The sequence below is a fragment of the Macaca thibetana genome, chromosome 15, assembly GCF_024542745.1.
Source record: "Macaca thibetana thibetana isolate TM-01 chromosome 15, ASM2454274v1, whole genome shotgun sequence".
NCBI lineage: Eukaryota > Metazoa > Chordata > Mammalia > Primates > Cercopithecidae > Macaca > Macaca thibetana.
In genome coordinates this window covers 40,903,086-40,921,843 of record NC_065592.1, presented here as the reverse complement: position 1 = coordinate 40,921,843, position 18,758 = coordinate 40,903,086, and the positions used below count along the sequence as shown (strand labels likewise).

General features: G+C 45.5%; 1 protein-coding gene across 1 annotated transcript in view; it reads left to right on the top strand.

Moving 5' to 3' along the window:
- Positions 1-18,758, top strand: part of COL15A1 (collagen type XV alpha 1 chain) — a 127,072-nt gene that overhangs the window by 71,160 nt on the left and 37,154 nt on the right. The window contains 5 exon segments of the mRNA XM_050762069.1: positions 5,100-5,153; positions 6,810-6,869; positions 8,083-8,175; positions 9,344-9,469; positions 10,373-10,435. Coding sequence (XP_050618026.1) covers positions 5,100-5,153; positions 6,810-6,869; positions 8,083-8,175; positions 9,344-9,469; positions 10,373-10,435 — 396 coding nt within the window.

Here is an 18,758-nt window from a genome sequence, read left to right as displayed (position 1 = left end):
TGTTATTGAAAATCTAAAAATGTCACAAAGGAGCTTAGAATAGTATAATTAACCCCCACATACCCATCACTCAGTTTGGATAATTATCAACACTGCCAATCTTGCTTCATCTGTTTCACCTCCTACCACCATCTTTTTTGGAGGGAAGGGGAATACTGGAATATTCAAAAATGAACCCCAAACATCCTATCATTTATTTAACTGATAAACAATTCAATGTGTACAGCTGATAGAGTGATCTGGTACCTTTTTTTTGGTCATAGCCACAGTGTCACAATGCATCTAACAAAATTAACAGTGGTTCCTTCATATTATCTAATGCCCTGATTATTTTGTTTTAAAATACCTCTTTCCAGTTAGTTTGTTTGAATCTGAATCCAAACAAGGTCTACACATTGCATTTGGTTGATACATCTCTTAAGTGTCTCTTAATCTCTCATTGTCTCCCGCCTTCTTTTTCCCTTTTGCCATTACTTTGTTGAAGAAACTGGGTCAGTTTCTTCCTTAGACCCTTTGTGTTTTCAGCTTTGAAAAGTTGGTCTGGTAAGGCTGGCTGTGCTCATGGGAGTGTGAGGGTTACTGCTCCTGGGGAGCTCTTTGTCCACATGTATTAACAACCATAAGAGTGCATATTGCTGACCCAGAAACTTCTCTTCTAGGAATTGATTCTAGTGGAGATAGTCTGATAACCTTTGTTGTCGCTGTTTTTTTTTTTTTTTAAAAAAAAGGTTTTGTTTACCAGGATGCTAATCTCGGTATTGTCCATAATAGAGAAAAATTGGGCATAATTTAATTAGCTAGCAATAGAAGATTAATTGAATTAAAGTATATTCACCCATTCTGTAGGTTATCTGTTCACTCTGATGGTAGTTTCTTTTGCTGTGCAAAAGCTCTTTAGTTTAATTAGATCCTATTTGTCAATTTTGGCTTTTGTTGCCATTGCTTTTGGTGTTTTAGACATGAAGTCCTTTCCCATGCCTATGTCCTGAATGGTATCACCTAGGTTTTCTTCTAGGGTTTTTATGTTTTAGGTCTAACATTTAACTCTCTAATCCATCTTGAATTAATTTTTGTATAAGGTGTAAGGAAGGGATCCAGTTTTAGCTTTCTACTTATGGGTAGCCAGTTTTCCCAGCACCATTTATTAAATAGGGAATCCTTTCCCCATTTCTTGTTTTTGTCAGGTTTGTCAAAGATCAGATGGCGGTGGATGTGTGGTATTATTTCTGAGGGCTCTGTTCTGTTCCATTGGTCTATATCTCTGTTTTGGTACCAGTACCATGCTGTTTTGGTTACTGTAGCCTTGTAGTATAGGTTGAAGTCAGGTAGCATGATGCCTCCAGCTTCATTCTTTTGGCTTAGGATTGTCTTGGCAATGTGGGCTCTTTTTTTGGTTCCATATGAACTTTTAAGTAGTTTTTTCCAATTCTGTGAAGAAAGTCATTGGTAGCTTAATGGGGATGGCATTTAATCTATAAATTACCTTGGACAGTATGGCCATTTTCACAATATTGATTCTTCCTATCCATGAGCATGGAATGTTCTTCCATTTGTTTGTGTCCTCTTTTATTTCACTGAGCAGTGGTTTGTAGTTCTCCTTGAAGAGGTCCTTTATATCCCTTGTAAGTTGGATTCCTAGGTGTTTTATTCTCTTTGAAGCAATTGTTAATGGGAATTCACTCATGATTTGGCTCTCTGTCTGTTATTGGTGTATAAGAATGCTTGTGATTTTTGCCCATTGATTTTGTATCCTGAGACTTTGCTGAAGTTGCTTATCAGCTTAAGGAGATTTTGGGCTGAGACAATGGGGTTTTCTAAATATACAATCATGTCATCTGCAAACAGGGACAACTTGACTTCCTCTTTTCCTAATTGAATACCCCTTATTTCTTTCTCCTGCCTGATTGCCCTGGCCAGAACTTCCAACACTATGTTGAATAGGAGTGGTGAGAGAGGGCATCCCTGTCTTGTGCCAGTTTTCAAAGGGAATGCTTCCAGTTTTTGCCCATTCAGTATGATATTGGCTGTGGGTTTGTCATAAATAGCTCTTATTATTTTGAGGTATGTTCCATCAATACTGAATTTATTGAGCGTTTTTAGCATGAAGGGCTGTTGAATTTTGTCAAAGGCCTTTTCTGCATCTATTGAGATAATCATGTGGTTTTTGTCTTTGGTTCTGTTTATATGCTGGATTACGTTTATTGTTTTGCATATAAGGGCTAATATCCAGAACCTACAAAGAACTCCAACGAATTTACAAGAAAAAAACAAACAACCCCATCAAAAAGTGGGCAAAGGATATGAACAGACACTTCTCAAAAGAAGACATTTATACAGCCAACAGACACATGAAAAAATGCTCATCATCACTAGCCGTCAGAGAAATGCAAATCAAAACCACAATGAGATACCATCTCACACCAGTTAGAATGGTGATCATTAAAAAGTCAGGAAACAACAGGTGCTGGAGAGGATGTGGAGAAATAGGAACACTTTTACACTGTTGGCGGGACTGTAAACTAGTTCAACCATTGTGGAAGATAGTGTGGCGATTCCTCAAGGGTCTAGAACTAGAAATACCATTTGACCCAGCCATCCCATTACTGGGTATATACCCAAAGGGTTATAAATAATGCTGCTATAAATACATGCACACGTATGTTTATTGCGGCACTATTCACAATAGCAAAGCCTTGGAACCAACCCAAATGTCCATCAATGACAGACTAGATTAAGAAAATGTGGCACATATTGTCTTGGCAATGCAGGCTCTTTTTTTGATTCCATATGAACTTTAAAGTAGTTTTTTCCAATTCTGTGAAGAAAGTCATTGGTAGCTTAATGGAGATGGCTTTGAATCTATAAATTACCTTGGGCAGTATGGCCATTTTTTTTATTTTTTGTTATTGAAAATCTAAAAATGGAATTTTTATATGGAATACTGTGGAGCCAAATTTTATATGGAATACTATGCAGCCATAAAAAAGGATGAGTTCATGTCCTTTGTAGGGACATGGATGCAGCTGGAAACCATCATTCTCAGCAAGCTATCGCAAGAACAGAAAACCAAACACCGCATGTTGTCACTCATAGGTGGGAATTGAACAATGAGAACACTTGGACACAGGAAGGGGAACATCACACACCGGGGCCTTTTGTGGGGTGGGGGGAGTGGGGAGGGATAGCATTAGGAGATATACCTAATGTAAATGATGAGTTAATGGGTGCAGCACACCAACATGGCACATGTATACATATGTAACAAACTTGCACATTGTGCACATGTACCCTAGAACATAAAGTATGATAAAAAAATAATAATAATAATAATAATGAGCTTAAAAAAAAAGTATATTCAAACAATGGAACATTATGTAGCTAATAAAATTATACTTGTTAGAAATATTTAATGATGGGGGAAACACTTAGCATATAATGTTAAGTGAAAGAAGCTGGTTATAAATCTGACTATATTGTGTGGTTAACTATTTTAAAATACACACTTGCAAAAACACTAGAAGGAAATACCCTTTGTAAATGTTGGCAGTTGTTGCCTCAAAGTGGTGGAACTGTGGAAGGTTGTTAGTTTTTTAATACATTGTGGTTTAATACATTTTCCACTATGGTGGCTTACAATTTTTATGATAGATTTTTTAAAGCTCTGAGAAGGAAGAGAGAGAGAGACAGACAGACACAGAGAGAGTTAGAGATAGAATGAGAGACAGAAAGAGAGAGAGAAACAGAGACATGGTTGATGTCTGATGAAGACAAATTCCTGCTAAGTTCCCACGTTAGGGATCTGCAATGAACTCAGATGAATGCCCTGATTCCTGAGCAGAGTCTAAAAGCACAAGATTGTCAAGAAGGCACCCACCCTGGGATATCTCCAGGATCAGTTTTTTTTGTGTCTTTTTGTTGTTGTTGTTTGTTTGTTTTTTTCTTGAGACAGGGCCTCACTCTCTTGCCCAGACAAGAGTGCTGTGGCGTGATCTCGGCTCACCACAACCTCCGCCTCTCAGGCTCAAGCGATTCTCCTGCCTCAGCCTGCAGAGTAGCTGGAATTACAGGCATGCGCTGCTACGGCCCGGCTAATTTTTTTGTTTGCTTGTTTGTTTGTTTTTAGTAGAGACAGGATTTCACCATGTTGGCCATGCTGGTCTTGAACTCCTGACCTCAGATGATTCAGCTGCCTCAGCCTCCCAAAGTGCTGGGATTACAGGCGTGAGCCGCTGCACCTGGCCTCTAGGATCAGTACTGGCAGATATGTGACAGAGCCAGGCAAGCTATACTGCCATGGTGACTCTAGGTCAGTTTGAATCCCAGAGTCACCATGGCAGTATAGCTTGCCTGGCTCTGCCACATATCTGTGGCCAATTTTCTTCACTTCTCTCTGTCTCAGTTGACTCATGCATAAAATGGGAATCATAATCATAGAACCTACCTCTTGATTTGTGAGGATTAAATGAGTTTATACATGGGAAACATGACCCAGCACATAGTACATGCTCAATAAATTAGCTGTCTAGAATTATTTTGCAGATGAGGCCCAAAAAGGATTAGAGCTTTGCTCAAGATCATGTAGCTCCTAGGGGTCCAGTAGGAGTGAGAGCCTTTGTCTCTGGACTTTTTGGTGCTTTGGTTTTCTGCACTGTCTACAACCACTGTCTTCAGACGAGAGCCAGAAGCTGATTAGCAAAGTCCACACTGGTCACAATGATGTCATTACATTTCTAAGGACTGACTAATAGATCTTAGCAAATATATGGAGAATGTTGCCCTGGAAATGAAGTAATATATTTAAAAATCTGTGTTGTGGAACACAAGTGAGAGAGAAGACTGATTGTCAGGTGTGTCAAATGCCAGGCTCTTCCCACTTGTCATTTGGCAAATAGGTACTGAGAGCCTATTATCTGCCAGTGCAGGGGATGCTGCAGTGATCAGGCAGCCTCTGTCTTCACGGGGCTCACTGACTTCAGCCCAGTGCAAGCCCTATCTCATGCACAGCTCACTGACCAGGACCAGGGAATGTCGTCAGAACTCAGCAGCCCCATGTCCCAAATATGTTGTGGCCATGTTTTAACAAAATCTTCTTGTTTTAGGCTCAGAGAGAACATGTGGGAATGAAAGGACAGGCTGAGCCCAAAGGAGAAAAGGTTTGTGCTGTGACCATCCTGGGGAACACTTTGGTTCCTGATCAAGTGTCCTAAGCATGTTATTTGGGTTTGACTTAGTCCACTCTGATCAAGCGGATCGCAGAAGCAGCAAGAGGGCTAACCCCAAAAGAAATGGACTTGTAGGTCTGGGAGAATCATGAAAAGGGCACTGGGCAGTTCTGGCCGAGTCTCTTCTCACCACCTGGTGGCTGTGGCCAAGTCCCTTGACCTCCGTGGGCCTTGGCTTCTCTATCGAGTATCAAAGAGTCCTATGATTCCAAACCTGGCTCTGCCACACATCTGCGACCAGTTTTCTTCACTTCTGTGTCCGAGCTGTGGGCTCTGTCCCTGATTTTCTTCCTGGGAAAATGTTGGGCAGACAAGAGCTTCTGAGGACCACAGGCCTAGGTTTGCCTTTTTGTAGCTGTGGGATCTCCTGAAAGTTCTTTACTATTTCTTTGCTCCAGTTTCTCCATCTGTAAAATGGGGGTGGTCATGATGACCCTCTGTGGGATGACATGAGGGGATGTTTATGGAAGTGCTTTAGCTGGTGTCAGTCACCGCAGGAATAACAAATTCCTCTTACCAAAACACCTGCTAGTGCTAAGCTGTTCCCAAGGGGATGTGTCGACAGTGACCCCAGTCAAGAGATCCTGCCCAAGGAGCCTGCTCTGGCCATAGGCAGCAACTTGGCTGCCTCTGGGAGCCTTCTCATCCCCACCGTAACCCTGGTCCTCTGCCTGCCTCGCCTCCCTCCAGGCTGCATGGAGGCCATTCCTTGTGGCAGATGATGCTCCCGTCCTGGGACCTCCTGAGTGCCTACGGGGGTATGGGGAAGGGAGGGCCGGGGCTAGGGAGGGCGGTGTCCTCACTTATCTCTGCCTCTGGCCATCTCAGTGGACTTCAGATGCCAGCAGGGCTCTGGGGTGTAGCAGAAGGCTCTGGGAGGAGGCCTCACAACAGACAAATTTGGGGACTTTACTGTGGACATTTCGACTCTCCTTTTGGCGGATCTGGCCATCCTGTCACTTTGTCAAAGAAGCCACTTCTCCGGGCACTTTTTGACAGCCAAAACCTCCTGGGATGCCACTCTGTCATTTTCTTTCATCTGCCTCCTTTCCAAATGTGTGCTTCTGTCATTTGAAAAGCATTTTCTGGGGCACCAGCCTTGTGCCAGTTGCTGGGACCTGGAGGTGATTCAGGCACTGTGCCTGCCCTTGAGGGGCACATGGTCCCAGAGGGGCAGGCTGCGAGCAATGATGTTGCTGTAAAGGTCACAGGCCCTGGTGGGAGGAGCAGGTGGACAGGGCAGGCTTCAGGGGAGTCCAGATTGGGCCTGGGCACCGGTGCTCTAGCAGGGCCCAGACCAGAGGGTGGAGATAAATCCTGGAGGAAGGGAGGGTGTGTGCGATGCATGCTCATGCTGGTCACCTCTTTCCACCACAGCCGATGCTGTCCAAGTATGGCTCAGAAACAAAGGGCTTCTGAGCCCTGGGGTGGGACAAGGCGTTCCCTCGAGCTGTCTCTGCGAAGGACAATGCCATTTTTCATCCCGGTGTGATCCTGATTTTAAAGATGAGCATGATTTCTACAGAAAGATGGGGAGATGGAAGGAACAGGGTTACAGCACTTCACTGAACATTTTGTTCTCTTTAGGGTGATGCTGGGGAGGAGATTCCTGGCCCACCTGAACCTTCTGGGCCTGTTGGACCCACGGTGAGATTTCCATCCAGGCTTGTCACACACACAGGTGTAAGAGCAGGGATGCAGCCAAAACAGCCACAGGCTGAGGACTCTCCTTTTTGGCCCCCAAAGTATCTTGCAGTCAGACCCCAGGGCTTTCTGCCTCTGCTAGGACTCTGCAGTGTGCAGCAGCAGAACTGATTTCTATCCAGTTTAAATCCTGTACCTTGAGTGTCCCAGAAGTTCTCCAAACTCAACACTTCCCAAACTGGACTCATGACCCATGCCCCAGACCTGCTTCTCCTCCTGGGTTCCCCATCTCTGGGAATGGCACCCCATCTACCTGGTCAGCAAGAGAGAAACATCCTTGAATAGTCATCTCCCTTCCCCGGCCCTGTCCAGTGTGTCCCCAAGTCCCCCTGAGTCTAGCTGTGTAGCGCCTCCTCCTCTTCTCTTGGGCAATGGCACCAACCTCCTAACTGGTCTCTCTGCCTCCATATCACCACTTCCCTTCCCCCACACACATGTGCCCACCACTGTGACCTTCCTAAACACAGCTGTAACCCCGAAACCCAGGTCTTCCTTGGTGCCTCTCGGGGGTGCTCAGTACACACACATTCAATGAATAAATTAGGCCCTGCCTGGTTCCCGTCTTCAGGAGTTAAGTACCGGAAAGGTGTTTTGGAGATTCCCCTTGTTCTTCAGATACATTTGATGCCATTCAAGTATGCACTGAGGGCTCTCTGGGTGCTCAGCCTCCTGCTGGACTCTGGACACCCAATGTGGCCCAGGTTTGGGCTGGCTCTTGAGGAGCCCTAGTTTAGAGGAGCTGACAGACACACGCACAACTAAGCTTCAAGTCAAGTGGTCCTAGCATCTCATTGAGAACTTGACAGAGGCTAGTGGGAGCACCAAGGAGGGAGAGAAGAATTCTGCCTGGAAACGGGTAGGGAGGGCTTCGTGGAGGAGGAGACTGTGGAATCGGGCCTTGAAGGATGAGTCGGGAATTGAAAGGCAGGAAAGGAGGCTGAGGATATGAGTGGGCTGCACAGCTGGGAGGCGGCAAGGGAGAAGAGTAGCTGTAGAGGGGAGTGGGAGAAAAGTCAGAGAGAAAATGGGGAGCAGAAGTTATCGGGCTACAGGATATAGGAAAAATTTCCCCATTTTGGAGAAAACTTTCAGCGATGTGGCTGTCCTTGGAGTCTGGCAGTTAAATGCAAGTTGTGGAAATTTCTTCTCTCTCCAGGCGGGAGCAGAGGCAGAGGGCTCTGGCCTGGGCTGGGGCTTGGACGTCGGCTCTGGCTCTGGTGACCTGGTGGGCAGTGAGGAGTTGCTGAGAGTGAGTGTGAAGGAGAACACGACCTGGTGTCTGGGACTGCCTTCAAAATAACCCCAGAGGGAGGGACGTTGGGGCGGGGGACAGATGAAACCGGATTGGCCGCCTCTGGGGTTGTTGGCAGTGAGCTCATGGGGGTTCATTCTGCTTTTCCCTGTACTTGTATATATGTTTGAAATTGTCCACTTTGTCAGTTGCATCGTAAGTGAGTATGAGCCTACATTTATCTTCAGGACCTCCTCGCCCCACCTTCTTCCTTTTCCCAGTGGGCTTCTGGAGTAGGCTGCCCCGCAGCAGGTGTGCCCAGTGCCCTACACCTCTGCCAATTGGCTTTCGATCCTCCCTCCCCCTCTTCTTACCCTATTCATTAAAGAGAACTGCTGGCCTTGTCTCTGGGTGGCATATTCTACTTCAGCTTCCAGAACCTTCCTGAAATATCCTTCCCTTATGCACCCTCTCCCTGCCTCCCTTTCCAGACTACTCTTTCTCTTTGGTGCCTCTTGCTCCCCTGGCCTCCTGCCAAGGCTGGGGCTCCACCAGCCCTTTCTGAAATTGCCCCCTGGGGAGCTTTTTCCTTCTCTAGCTGCAGCTGGTGCCTCTGTCCCTGAGCGCCTGTGCTGAATCCCTGGTTGAAAGCTCCACTTGGCTGCTCCTCTGCCTACTCCTCATGGCCCGGGCTAGAAGGGTTCTGGACTCTGTGGGTAAATGGAATGGGAGTCAAATGAATCTCCCAGCCTGGTGGGATCAGCCAGCCCAGCAATGGTCTAAAAACACTAGTGCGCTTCAGAAAGAGTTTTAACAACAAGGCTACACAACAAGCAGTTTTTGACTGACCTCACAGTTAATCAGAAAACTAAGTTCGCCAGGGCACCTCTCAGTATTCCAGCTAATTGGGTCTTTCTTGTATTCAGACTTTTGGGAGGAAACACACTATGATGGGCTCAGAAAGACCGAGATTCAAATCCCAGTTCTCCTATTAACTAGCTGTGTGTCTGAGAGCCCTTGAGTCGCATGGTCTCACTGAGCCTCAGTTTCCGCATCTGCTCAGTGGGAACACCAAACCCTACTTGTAGGATTGTTGTAGGAATTTGAGAGAATGTAGGAAGCACATATATTCAGTATCTCATTCGGTATTCCCCCACTGTTTCTAACAGAGTCTCTGTGTTTTTAGGGTCCTCCAGGGCCCCCAGGGCCACCTGGCTTACCTGGGATTCCAGGAAAACCAGGAACTGATGTTTTCATGGGACCCCCTGGATCTCCTGGAGAGGATGGACGTGCTGGTGAACCTGGGCCCCCGGTGAGCAACTGAAGTCTTCTCCCCATCTCTGCGACTGTGGGACTTCCTTTAGCCAGGGAGGGGTGTACAGATGGCAATACCCAGCACTGTCCAAGTTTCGTGATGAGGAGAGAGCAGCTAGCTGTTTGTAAACAGAAATCCTCCTCATCTGAATCATTGCTGAGATTCAAAAGAAGCAGCAGCCAAGAAAAACATCATCCTACATATTGTTTTGCTGCTTTATCATAATCAGTACAGATGGTCCCTTACTTACAAATGGTTCAACTTAAGATGTTTTTGACTTTACAGTGGTGCAAAGTGATACACATTCAGTAGAGACTGTACCTTGAGTACCCATGCAGCCATTCTGTTTTCACTTTCAACACTTTATTATAAAATAGGCTTTGTGTTTGATGACTTTGCCCAACTATAGGCTAATGGAAGTGTTCTGAGTATGTTTAAGGTAGGCTAGGCTAAGCTATGATGTTCAGTAGTTTAGGTGTATTAAATGCATTTTGGACTTAAGATATTTTCAGCTTACAATTGGTTTATCAGATATAGCCCCATTGTAAGTCGAGAAGCATCTGTACAGGAGACACAGATTCATAAAGAATCTTGGAATCATAGGCCATCAGGGCTGGGCCTGGGGTAGGAGACCCTTGGAGACCATGTGGTCCAACCCTGCCTCTAACTTCCCCATAGAGGAGGAATGTGATCCAGAGAGTGAAGGACTGTTAACCGCAGGTGCACAGTCAGCAGTGACCCAGCCTGGGCCAAGGACTAGGTTCCTGCCTTGCACCTGACATGAGGCCTTGGGCCCACCATCCTCACCTGCCTCCCAACCCTGCCCTCCTTTTCTAGCAAGCATGTGTACATGATTCTCAGCAGAAATGTTGTGGGTTGATTTTCACTGATGTTCCCCAGGGCCCTGAGGGACAGCCTGGAGTTGATGGAGCCACCGGCCTTCCTGGGATGAAAGGGGAGAAGGTACGGGGAACACGGGAGGGTCCTAACACATGGGTGTCACCGGGCCCACACTATTCTCTCTGACCCCTAAGCCTGACCTTGCCTCTTATGTGACTGACCCCCTGGCCTTCTGAAATCCCCTGCTGGCCACTTCTGCTGAATGTCCCCATCAGGGGATTCATCATGCCCAAGCCTGAACTCAGCACCTTCCCTGCCCACTCTTGTGTGTCCCTAGCCTCAGTGAATGGCATTGCCATCTACCTGGTCACCTAGAGCCAGAAATGGAATCTTCTCTAACTCCTCCTTCCCTCCCTTTCCTACTATGATTGGTCAGTGCCAAGATGGCCCAGTCTGACCCCCACATCTCTCACCTTTCTCTCCCCACTGAGCTGGACTCATCTCTTCTCACTCTTACGGTGGCCTTGGGCTCCCCGTCGCTGTCCCATTCTCTCCACCCACCCTCCAGCCTCCTGCCCAGTTCACCTTCTTGTAGTAAGCTCTCGTCAGCCCCTGCCCTGGCTACTGAGAAAAGATCAAGGGCTCCACTGCCTGCAGGACACACCCTAGCTCTGTGCAGACCACTGGCCCTTCCTGATTCTCACGAGCTGCCACTCTAGCGCATCCCCCAACTCCTCACATGGCCTCTTGGCCGGTGGGCTGGTTCTGCCCAAATGCTCTGGGCATGCTTTTCCCTTCTGGCCTCCTGGCCTTTGCACATGGTTTTCTCCCTGTTTGGGATATCCTTTTCCTTTTCTCATCCTCCAAGACCCAGTTCAGATACATCCTGTGGGGAGCTCTCCCTGACTCATGAGCAGAAAGCACCCTTCCTTCCTCCGCTTTCTATGAGCATCATAGGAAGTTCCCATGCTACTGACAGTGACACTAAAGGTGTTAGCTAACCTGTCTGCTCCTCACTGCCACCCTGACATAGAGCATGTAGTACTGCCTCTCTCTCCTTAGAACCTAGCACAGGCCTCTATTAGTGTTTGATGCGTGAATGAAATTTCCTTTGGACACTGTTAGTCCGCTTTTGCCAGAGTCTGGCCTGCCTTCATCCTCTTCATTCTCTGTCTGTAAGCTGGTCCTGCCTCCTGTCTGCAAGCCTGTGCTGGTGCTACCTGGGGCGTGTGTGTGTAGGGGGTGGTTCCTGCCTCTGCAGTGTTCACAGCTTGATGAGATAAGCCATGTCTGTCAAAGGAAGGCAATAAAGACAAGGTGAGCCCTGGGCTAGGGATGCGATCAATGGGTTTTACTGGGGCCTAGAGGAGGAAGAGTCCCTCTCAGCTGGGATCGGAAGTGGGGCCTTCTGTGAACCTCTCATGGATAAAGACATGGAAAATGCTGACTCTGTAGACACCGCCATTATTGCTGAACTGAATTTCTAGTTTCCGTCAGCTCTGGAGTATGTTTATTTTAATTGGAGCCATAACTCAATTTTCGTGGAAAGCTTATTTCTCAGAAAAAGAAACAATTGTCAAGCTTTATAGAACTCATTTTACGTGTACCAACGGATTCATAAGAAATTAAATTTTGCAGGAAGCACCACAGACCTACACTCTTCTTACCTGTTCTTCTTCCAGGCTTCCCCCACCCACCCACACACATCCCTCCCATACTCTGTCTCAAACTTAAAGATACCCACACCCACAACTGCATACAAAACACCCTTGCACACACACTCTGCAGCTGCTTGAAGAATCAGCAGTGCACGAAGCAGCAGGCTTGCCTAGGGTGAATGTTGGAGATCAATCATATTTGTTTCTGAAATTTGCTATGCATCTCAATTTGTTGCACTGTGCACATATGAGGTTTTCTGACAAGTAAAAGCAGACTTGGAAAGAACTTGGAAATGTGCATTTGGAGACCTGGTGGGAAACCTTGCACATGATATTTACCTTAAAAACAAAACAAAACAAAACCAAAAAAACCCAATAAACCAAGGTACATATTCAGTATGTAAAAATGACAAAAAATGTGTTAAAGGAAATGAATAACTTCAGGGCTGTAATAGATCGTAAGATCCAATGACTCCCCATCAACAATATCTTTCCTTCAACTTGCATACCTCTAGTGACAAGGAACTCATCTCCTGCCCAGGGAGTGCCTTGCACCGTTGGATGGATCCACTTGTAGGGAAGTCTTTCCATTTGCTGTGGTGAAATCAGCCTCCCTTCTCTTTAGCACAGCACATAGACCAATCTAGGCAGTTACCTAAAATGGAGTTTTCCCTACAAAGAGTAAGGTTCAGGTTATTTAGCTGGAAAAAAATGTTTTGTATATAATAATTATTATTATAAAATATGAGATTGAGATCAAAATATGATGCTCATTAAGAATTCATCAAACATCTTAAGTATGAGCTAAGCTATGAGGACACAAAGTCATAAGAATGATATAACAGGCTGGGTGCGATGGCTCACACCTGTAATCCCAGCACTTTGGGAGGCTGAGGTGGGCAGATAATGAGGTCAGGAGACCAGCCTAACCAACATAGTGAAACTTCATCTCTACTAAAAATACAAAAATTAGCCAGGTGTGGTGGCACACACCTATAATCCCAGCTGCTTGGGAGGCTGAGGCAGGAGAATCGCTTGAACCCGGAAGCCGGAGGTTGCAGTGGGTCAATATCGTGTCATTGCACTTCAGCCTGGGTGACAGGGTAAGACTCCATCTCCAAGAAAAATTTAAAAAAGATTGATACAACAGACTTTGGGGACTTGGGGAAAAGGTGGGGGGGGAGGGATAAAAGAGTACAGATTGGGTACAGTATACCCTGCTCAGGTGATAGGTGCACCAAAATCTCAGAAATCACCACTAAAGAACTTACTCATGTAACCAAACACCATCTGTTCCCAAAAAAACCCTATTGAAATTACAAAAATTAAAGTATTTTTAAATGGTACCTCAAAAAAATTTATCAAATAGATTATTCTATGCTGAGTTCAATGATAGAAATATTCCTTACTTTATTTTTCCCAAATCAAGATGAGCAACTAACTCTAAGATCTTTAGCCCAAGAAGGAATAGGTGAGGAGTAGCCTGCTTTCTCAGCGGTAGAATGTTTCTAGAAAGAATGCAGAAGAACTTGCTGGAGAAGACGGATCTCTGAAAAATCGTTTCTTTCTGCTTTTGCCCCGCAGATTCTGCCATTCAGTTCTTTGGAACACACCTGACACTGTTAACAGTTGTTGATTTTCTATTTTCAGAATCTAAGTCATTCATGTTATTCTGCAGTCTCAAAAGGTACTGGGACACCCAGGCAGGAAAGAGTTTGTGCTTGGAAATTTTCTTCAGTGTCCGAAATTACTGAGGAATGCTGAATTGCCAGTAATTGCCTTTGAGTAATTTCACTGAGCTGCCAAACTGTCATTGTAAAATCAGCTTCTGTCTTTTCCACTGATGTAAAAGAAATACAATTAAATCATCATCACCTTCCCTTTCTCCAAGCAATCCCAGTTGGTCTCTGAACAATTCTCTAAACCTTGTATAAGAAAGGATAGAGAAGTAAGCTGCTTTTGCCTAGGACCCAGTAATGGGTTTAGACCTTCTAACAACATGTTTAAAAAGAAACACTGAAATAGTTGCCTAATTTCCTATTTTATATCTTCTTTCATTATCAGAAGTGTTTGGTTCAATATCTGGATTATAGGCCTCCATAAAATTAAATACATGGCTGGGTGCAGTGGTTCACACCTGTAATCCCAGCACTTTGGGAGGCCGAGGTTGGTGGATCACCTGAGGTCAGGAGTTCGAGACCAGCCTGGTCAACATGGCAAAACCCCATCTCTACTAAAAATACAAAAAATTAGCTGGGCGTGGTGGCGGGCACCTATAATCCCAGCTACTCGAGAGGCTGAGGCAGGAGAATCGCTTGAATCCGGGAGGCCGGCGTTGCAGTGAGCAGAGATCATGTCATTGCACCCAGCCTGGGCAAGAAGAGCAAAACTCCACCTCAAAAAAAAAAAAAAAAAAAAAAAAAAAAATCAAATAGACCATAGTCAATTGTAACAGAAAAGAAACTGGTTATCAGTATTACAAACAGCAGAAGGAAAACCAACAGACATCCTCAAGGCAGTAAGATGTGCTGTCTCAGAAGCCACAAGGGAAAAAAGAATTCTCGTCTCCATTAGGTTCTTTGAGGTTCCTGTGTGCTGAAATTGAGTAATGTCCTTAGAAAATCCAATTCACCACAGTAAGCCAACATTTTGAATCAATTCTAAACCACGATGTTGTAACACACAGCACTACTGTACCTCATTCCTTTGCAATGTTTCCATTAGTGAACTGATATCTCCATATTTCATCACTTTTAAAACCATACTTGCAGCTCTGCTATTTGGAATTCCAGGATTGCATGCATGCCCTCACTGCACAAAAATTCTCTCATTAAGAAATAATGTACAACTCCAACATCACCATTTTGGGAATAGGAGCCTTCCCTCAGCCTGTTCATTGGAGCTCCTCCTTTTCGCCCTGCCTGTTCACATAAATTCCAGTCAGGTGGGCTCTTCTACCCACAAGTTAATCTACTCATGTTCCCAGCTGATGGCCATCTTATCTGTGGGTCAATGGAATGGATTTGAATACTCTCTTTTTACCATGTCTAAGCTGGATAAAATCATCCAAGACCATAAACCAAGGCCCATGATATCTTCTAGAACTTCCTTTGAAACTCTATAAGATGCACTCTTGATTGGAGAGGAATGAGGAAGCCAACTGAAACAACTCAGTTTTTCACTTTATGGACATAATTTTCTGTAACAAGATCAGCTGGCAACGCAGCTACAAGGTTTTTAGAGGGAGGCTATTTTAGTTTCTGTTTCACAACAATCCTGATGGTAGTTTGACTTGTTACTGAAAAGATGCACAAGATTGTCACTTTCATTGAAGACAGATTGCAATGGGCAGCCAGCAACAAGCCAGTCATACCCAAGAGAAGCAGACATAGCAACTGCAGCTCTGGGTTAGGCAGTAAAATGGGCATCCAGTTATTGCAGTCATGTTTCCACTGCAGGTGGGAAGGCCACGCTTAGTTTCCCCCTGGTGAGGCTGGCCAGCAGGGAGGTGACAGAGCCCAGTCACTGTCACTTCCTTCACCGAGCACACCTTCTCCTCCCACCTCCCCAGAATGGCCAGAGTGTCCCTGCTGGCTCCTTTGCAAGAGAGGCACCAAGGTTCTATGAGGCTGCCCTGGGAGACCTTATGGAGGGCTTCGATTGCAGAAATTCCTTGCCAGTCCAGCCTCAGAGCCTGCCTCCAGAGCCTGGTGCCTCACCTGGAAGCCCAGCCCACCCTCAGCCCCTGTGATCCCCATTCCTAGGCCAAGAACTGGGTAGCATGTCGCAATAGGAAAACACTGCAAGAGATGGGACCTTTCCCTTGCCCCCCGCATGCTCCCAGACGTGAGGCATTTGTCTTCCTCCAGCATCAGGCAGAAGCCCTCACCTAGCAAATCCACGAACCTCACCCATGGGAGCAGCCAGTTCCTGGGGAAGGTTATCACAGCTACCAAGCAAACGGCATGGGCCCAGGTCTGTGAAGGAGAAAGGGGGAGATTGTTGCGTGGTGTTGCCTGTTGTGTGCAGGCAGTTTTGCTGGACACACCATGGCCTCATCTTTCTCATCTACCCTGAGAGCTTTGCTTAGGCTCATACTCAACTAGAGTCCCAGAGTTTCAGAACTGGAAGGAACCTGCAGATTGCTTTAGTCCCTTTTTTTCTGTGCCCTGGCAGAGCCATGGGACTTTGTGGAAGTGCCTTAGGGCTGGTAGGTGAGCGACAGAGCAACTCTACTTCAAGCATTTATTAAAATTAAATTTTAATTATAAAAGTAATATATGAATATAGTTTTCATTGCCTCCTGTGTCCTATTTCCTCTTTAATTATTTTTGTTAGAGTAGGTCCTCCAGTCATATTTTCACAGACTGTCTGTAGATGGCAAATTTTCTGAGACCCTGGATTTTTTTAAATGTTTTTATTTTCTTCTCATTTGGTTGAGTATAGAATTCTGGGTTGAAAGTCATTTGCCCTTGATGATTTGAAGATGATCACCATCATCTTCCAACATCCAGTGTTGCCAACACAAAGTCAGATTCACTCTGATTGTCACTCTATTGGAGGTCATCTGATTTTTCTCTTTGGCAAATTTGGGGATTTATTTTTCTTTATTCTTGGTGTTTAAAAATTCCTCTGCATTGTTACTAAATGTGGATTCTTATTTTTATTTATTTATTTATTTATTATCATTATTATTATTATTTTGAGACAAAGTCATGCAGTGGTGCGATCTTGGCTCACTGCAACTTCCTTCTCCCAGGTTCAAACGATTCTCCTGCCTCAGCCTCCTGAGTACCTGGGATTACAGATGCACACCACCACACCCAGCTAATTTTTGTATTTTTAGCAGAGACGGGGTTTCACCATGTTGGCCAGGCTGGTCTCAAACGCTGACCTTGTGATCCACCCGCCTCAGCATCCCAAAGTGCTGGGATTACAGGCCTGAGCCACTGCGCCCGGCCAATGTGAATTATTTTTTAAATGTATTATTTCATTTATCCTTCTTGGTACTCTATGGACTTTTTTTGGGGGGGTGGGGTTTGGGGGGTGCCTTTTAATCTGGAGACTTCTGTGTTTTTTCAGAAAATTTAAACACTGCATTCCTTCTATCTCTTTATTCTCTCCTCTGCCACTCCAATTAAACCAATGTTGGAACTTCCAGTTGTGGCTTCCGTCTCTCTTACTACTTTGTCATTCTGTCTAGGTCTTTTTACCCTCTCCTGTTGCTTTCTGGGAGAATTCTGTAGCCTGATCTCTGTATTAATTCTCTCTTCAGGTGGGTCTATTCTGTTATGCAGTCCTTCTGCAGAGTTCTGCATTTCGACAGTTTTCTATTTATAATTTCCAAGATCTCTAACTGGTTCTTTTTCATAACCACTGTTTTTATTTCATAATGGTGTGTCTTTGTTTCATGGCTATGTTATCCTCCCTTTTCTCTGTGAGAACGTATGTCTTACACTCAATGTCCTATTGGATTGTTTTCTTAACTCCATTTCCTTGGATGTAATTCTATAGTTGAATTAGTTGTTTCTCACAGTGTTGCCTTGCCTCAGATGTTTGTGTTTCTCTCTTGTGTGTTTACTTGTGAAATTGGGATCCTGCCTTAGCCTGTTTTCTGCCTCTGTTGGTGCAGACTGTTGGGAGGTAGGCAGTAGCCCCTTCTGAGACATGCAGGGTTCAGGAAGGGGGTGGAAGGAATAAGATGTGCCATCAAGCAGGGCACCTCAGTGGCTCATCTTCCGTGTATAGGGTGCTCCTGGACCTCACAGAGTTTCCTAGTCATCTGGGGCTCTGCCCTATGTCTTTGGCCCAATAAGCAACTCTTATTTTTCTGAAATTAAGGTACCCATATTTTCTCCTTGGCAGGAGTGAGGGTGGGAGGGGAGGGGAGATGGGCAGGGCTGGACAGCTAGCTTCCTGCAGAATTTCAGCCTGTCTCCCTTCTGGGGCCCAGGGGCCACATCATGCACCTGACTTCCATCACGGCTTTGCAGCAGACTTTTCTCCTTTTGGTTTCTCTTGATGGCTGAGGCCCCTGTCTTCAAATTCCCTGTTTTCCCTTTGCCATTTCTATTTTGGATCTAATGCCACTCCCCATCTTATTTTTGAGCATGGCTATTTTAGAACTATCCATTCTCTCATTTCCATGGATTTGATATAAGAAGGAGACTGTAGCCCAGAAACAATAATGACTGGGGGAAAGACATAGTCTTTGATGGCTGGTACATCAGCATCGCTCTCAGGATCTCCTGTGTGGCCATGCAATTGCTGACTTCATCTCTTGCAGCTGCATTTGTGGTTTTCTCAGAGATTCTCCATCTGGGGCCCCCCTACCGCAGTCCTCTGATGTAGGCCAGCGTCCCCATAGCTGACCACTCATGACCACCCATGCCCTTTGGTCCTCCCCTCTGCTTGGAGCTCACAGCAGACTCCTTTCTGTGAGATCTGCATCTAACCCCCGGGAAACTGTAGTGTGGTCCCCACTGGGCATGGCCATGCAATCTGCTCTAATGCAACCTCCTCCCTGATTCCGTCTTCTGGGGACTACTCCAGCCAGCTTTGGGTCTTTAGTTCTTTCCAGAAGACAGCCAGTCATCATCCCCCATATTTCCAAAAATCTAGGGGATACATTTCAGATCTTGAAGCCCCTTCCCTTGCTTTAGAGTGGGTGAAGTACCCTCTACCTCCGTCACGGGAAGGGGACCACTCCAGTCCACTGGGAGCTCTCCAAGCGAAGTCTTCTATGATCTCTCCCTCGTTAATCTTTAACTTCTCTGGTTTACTCTTGA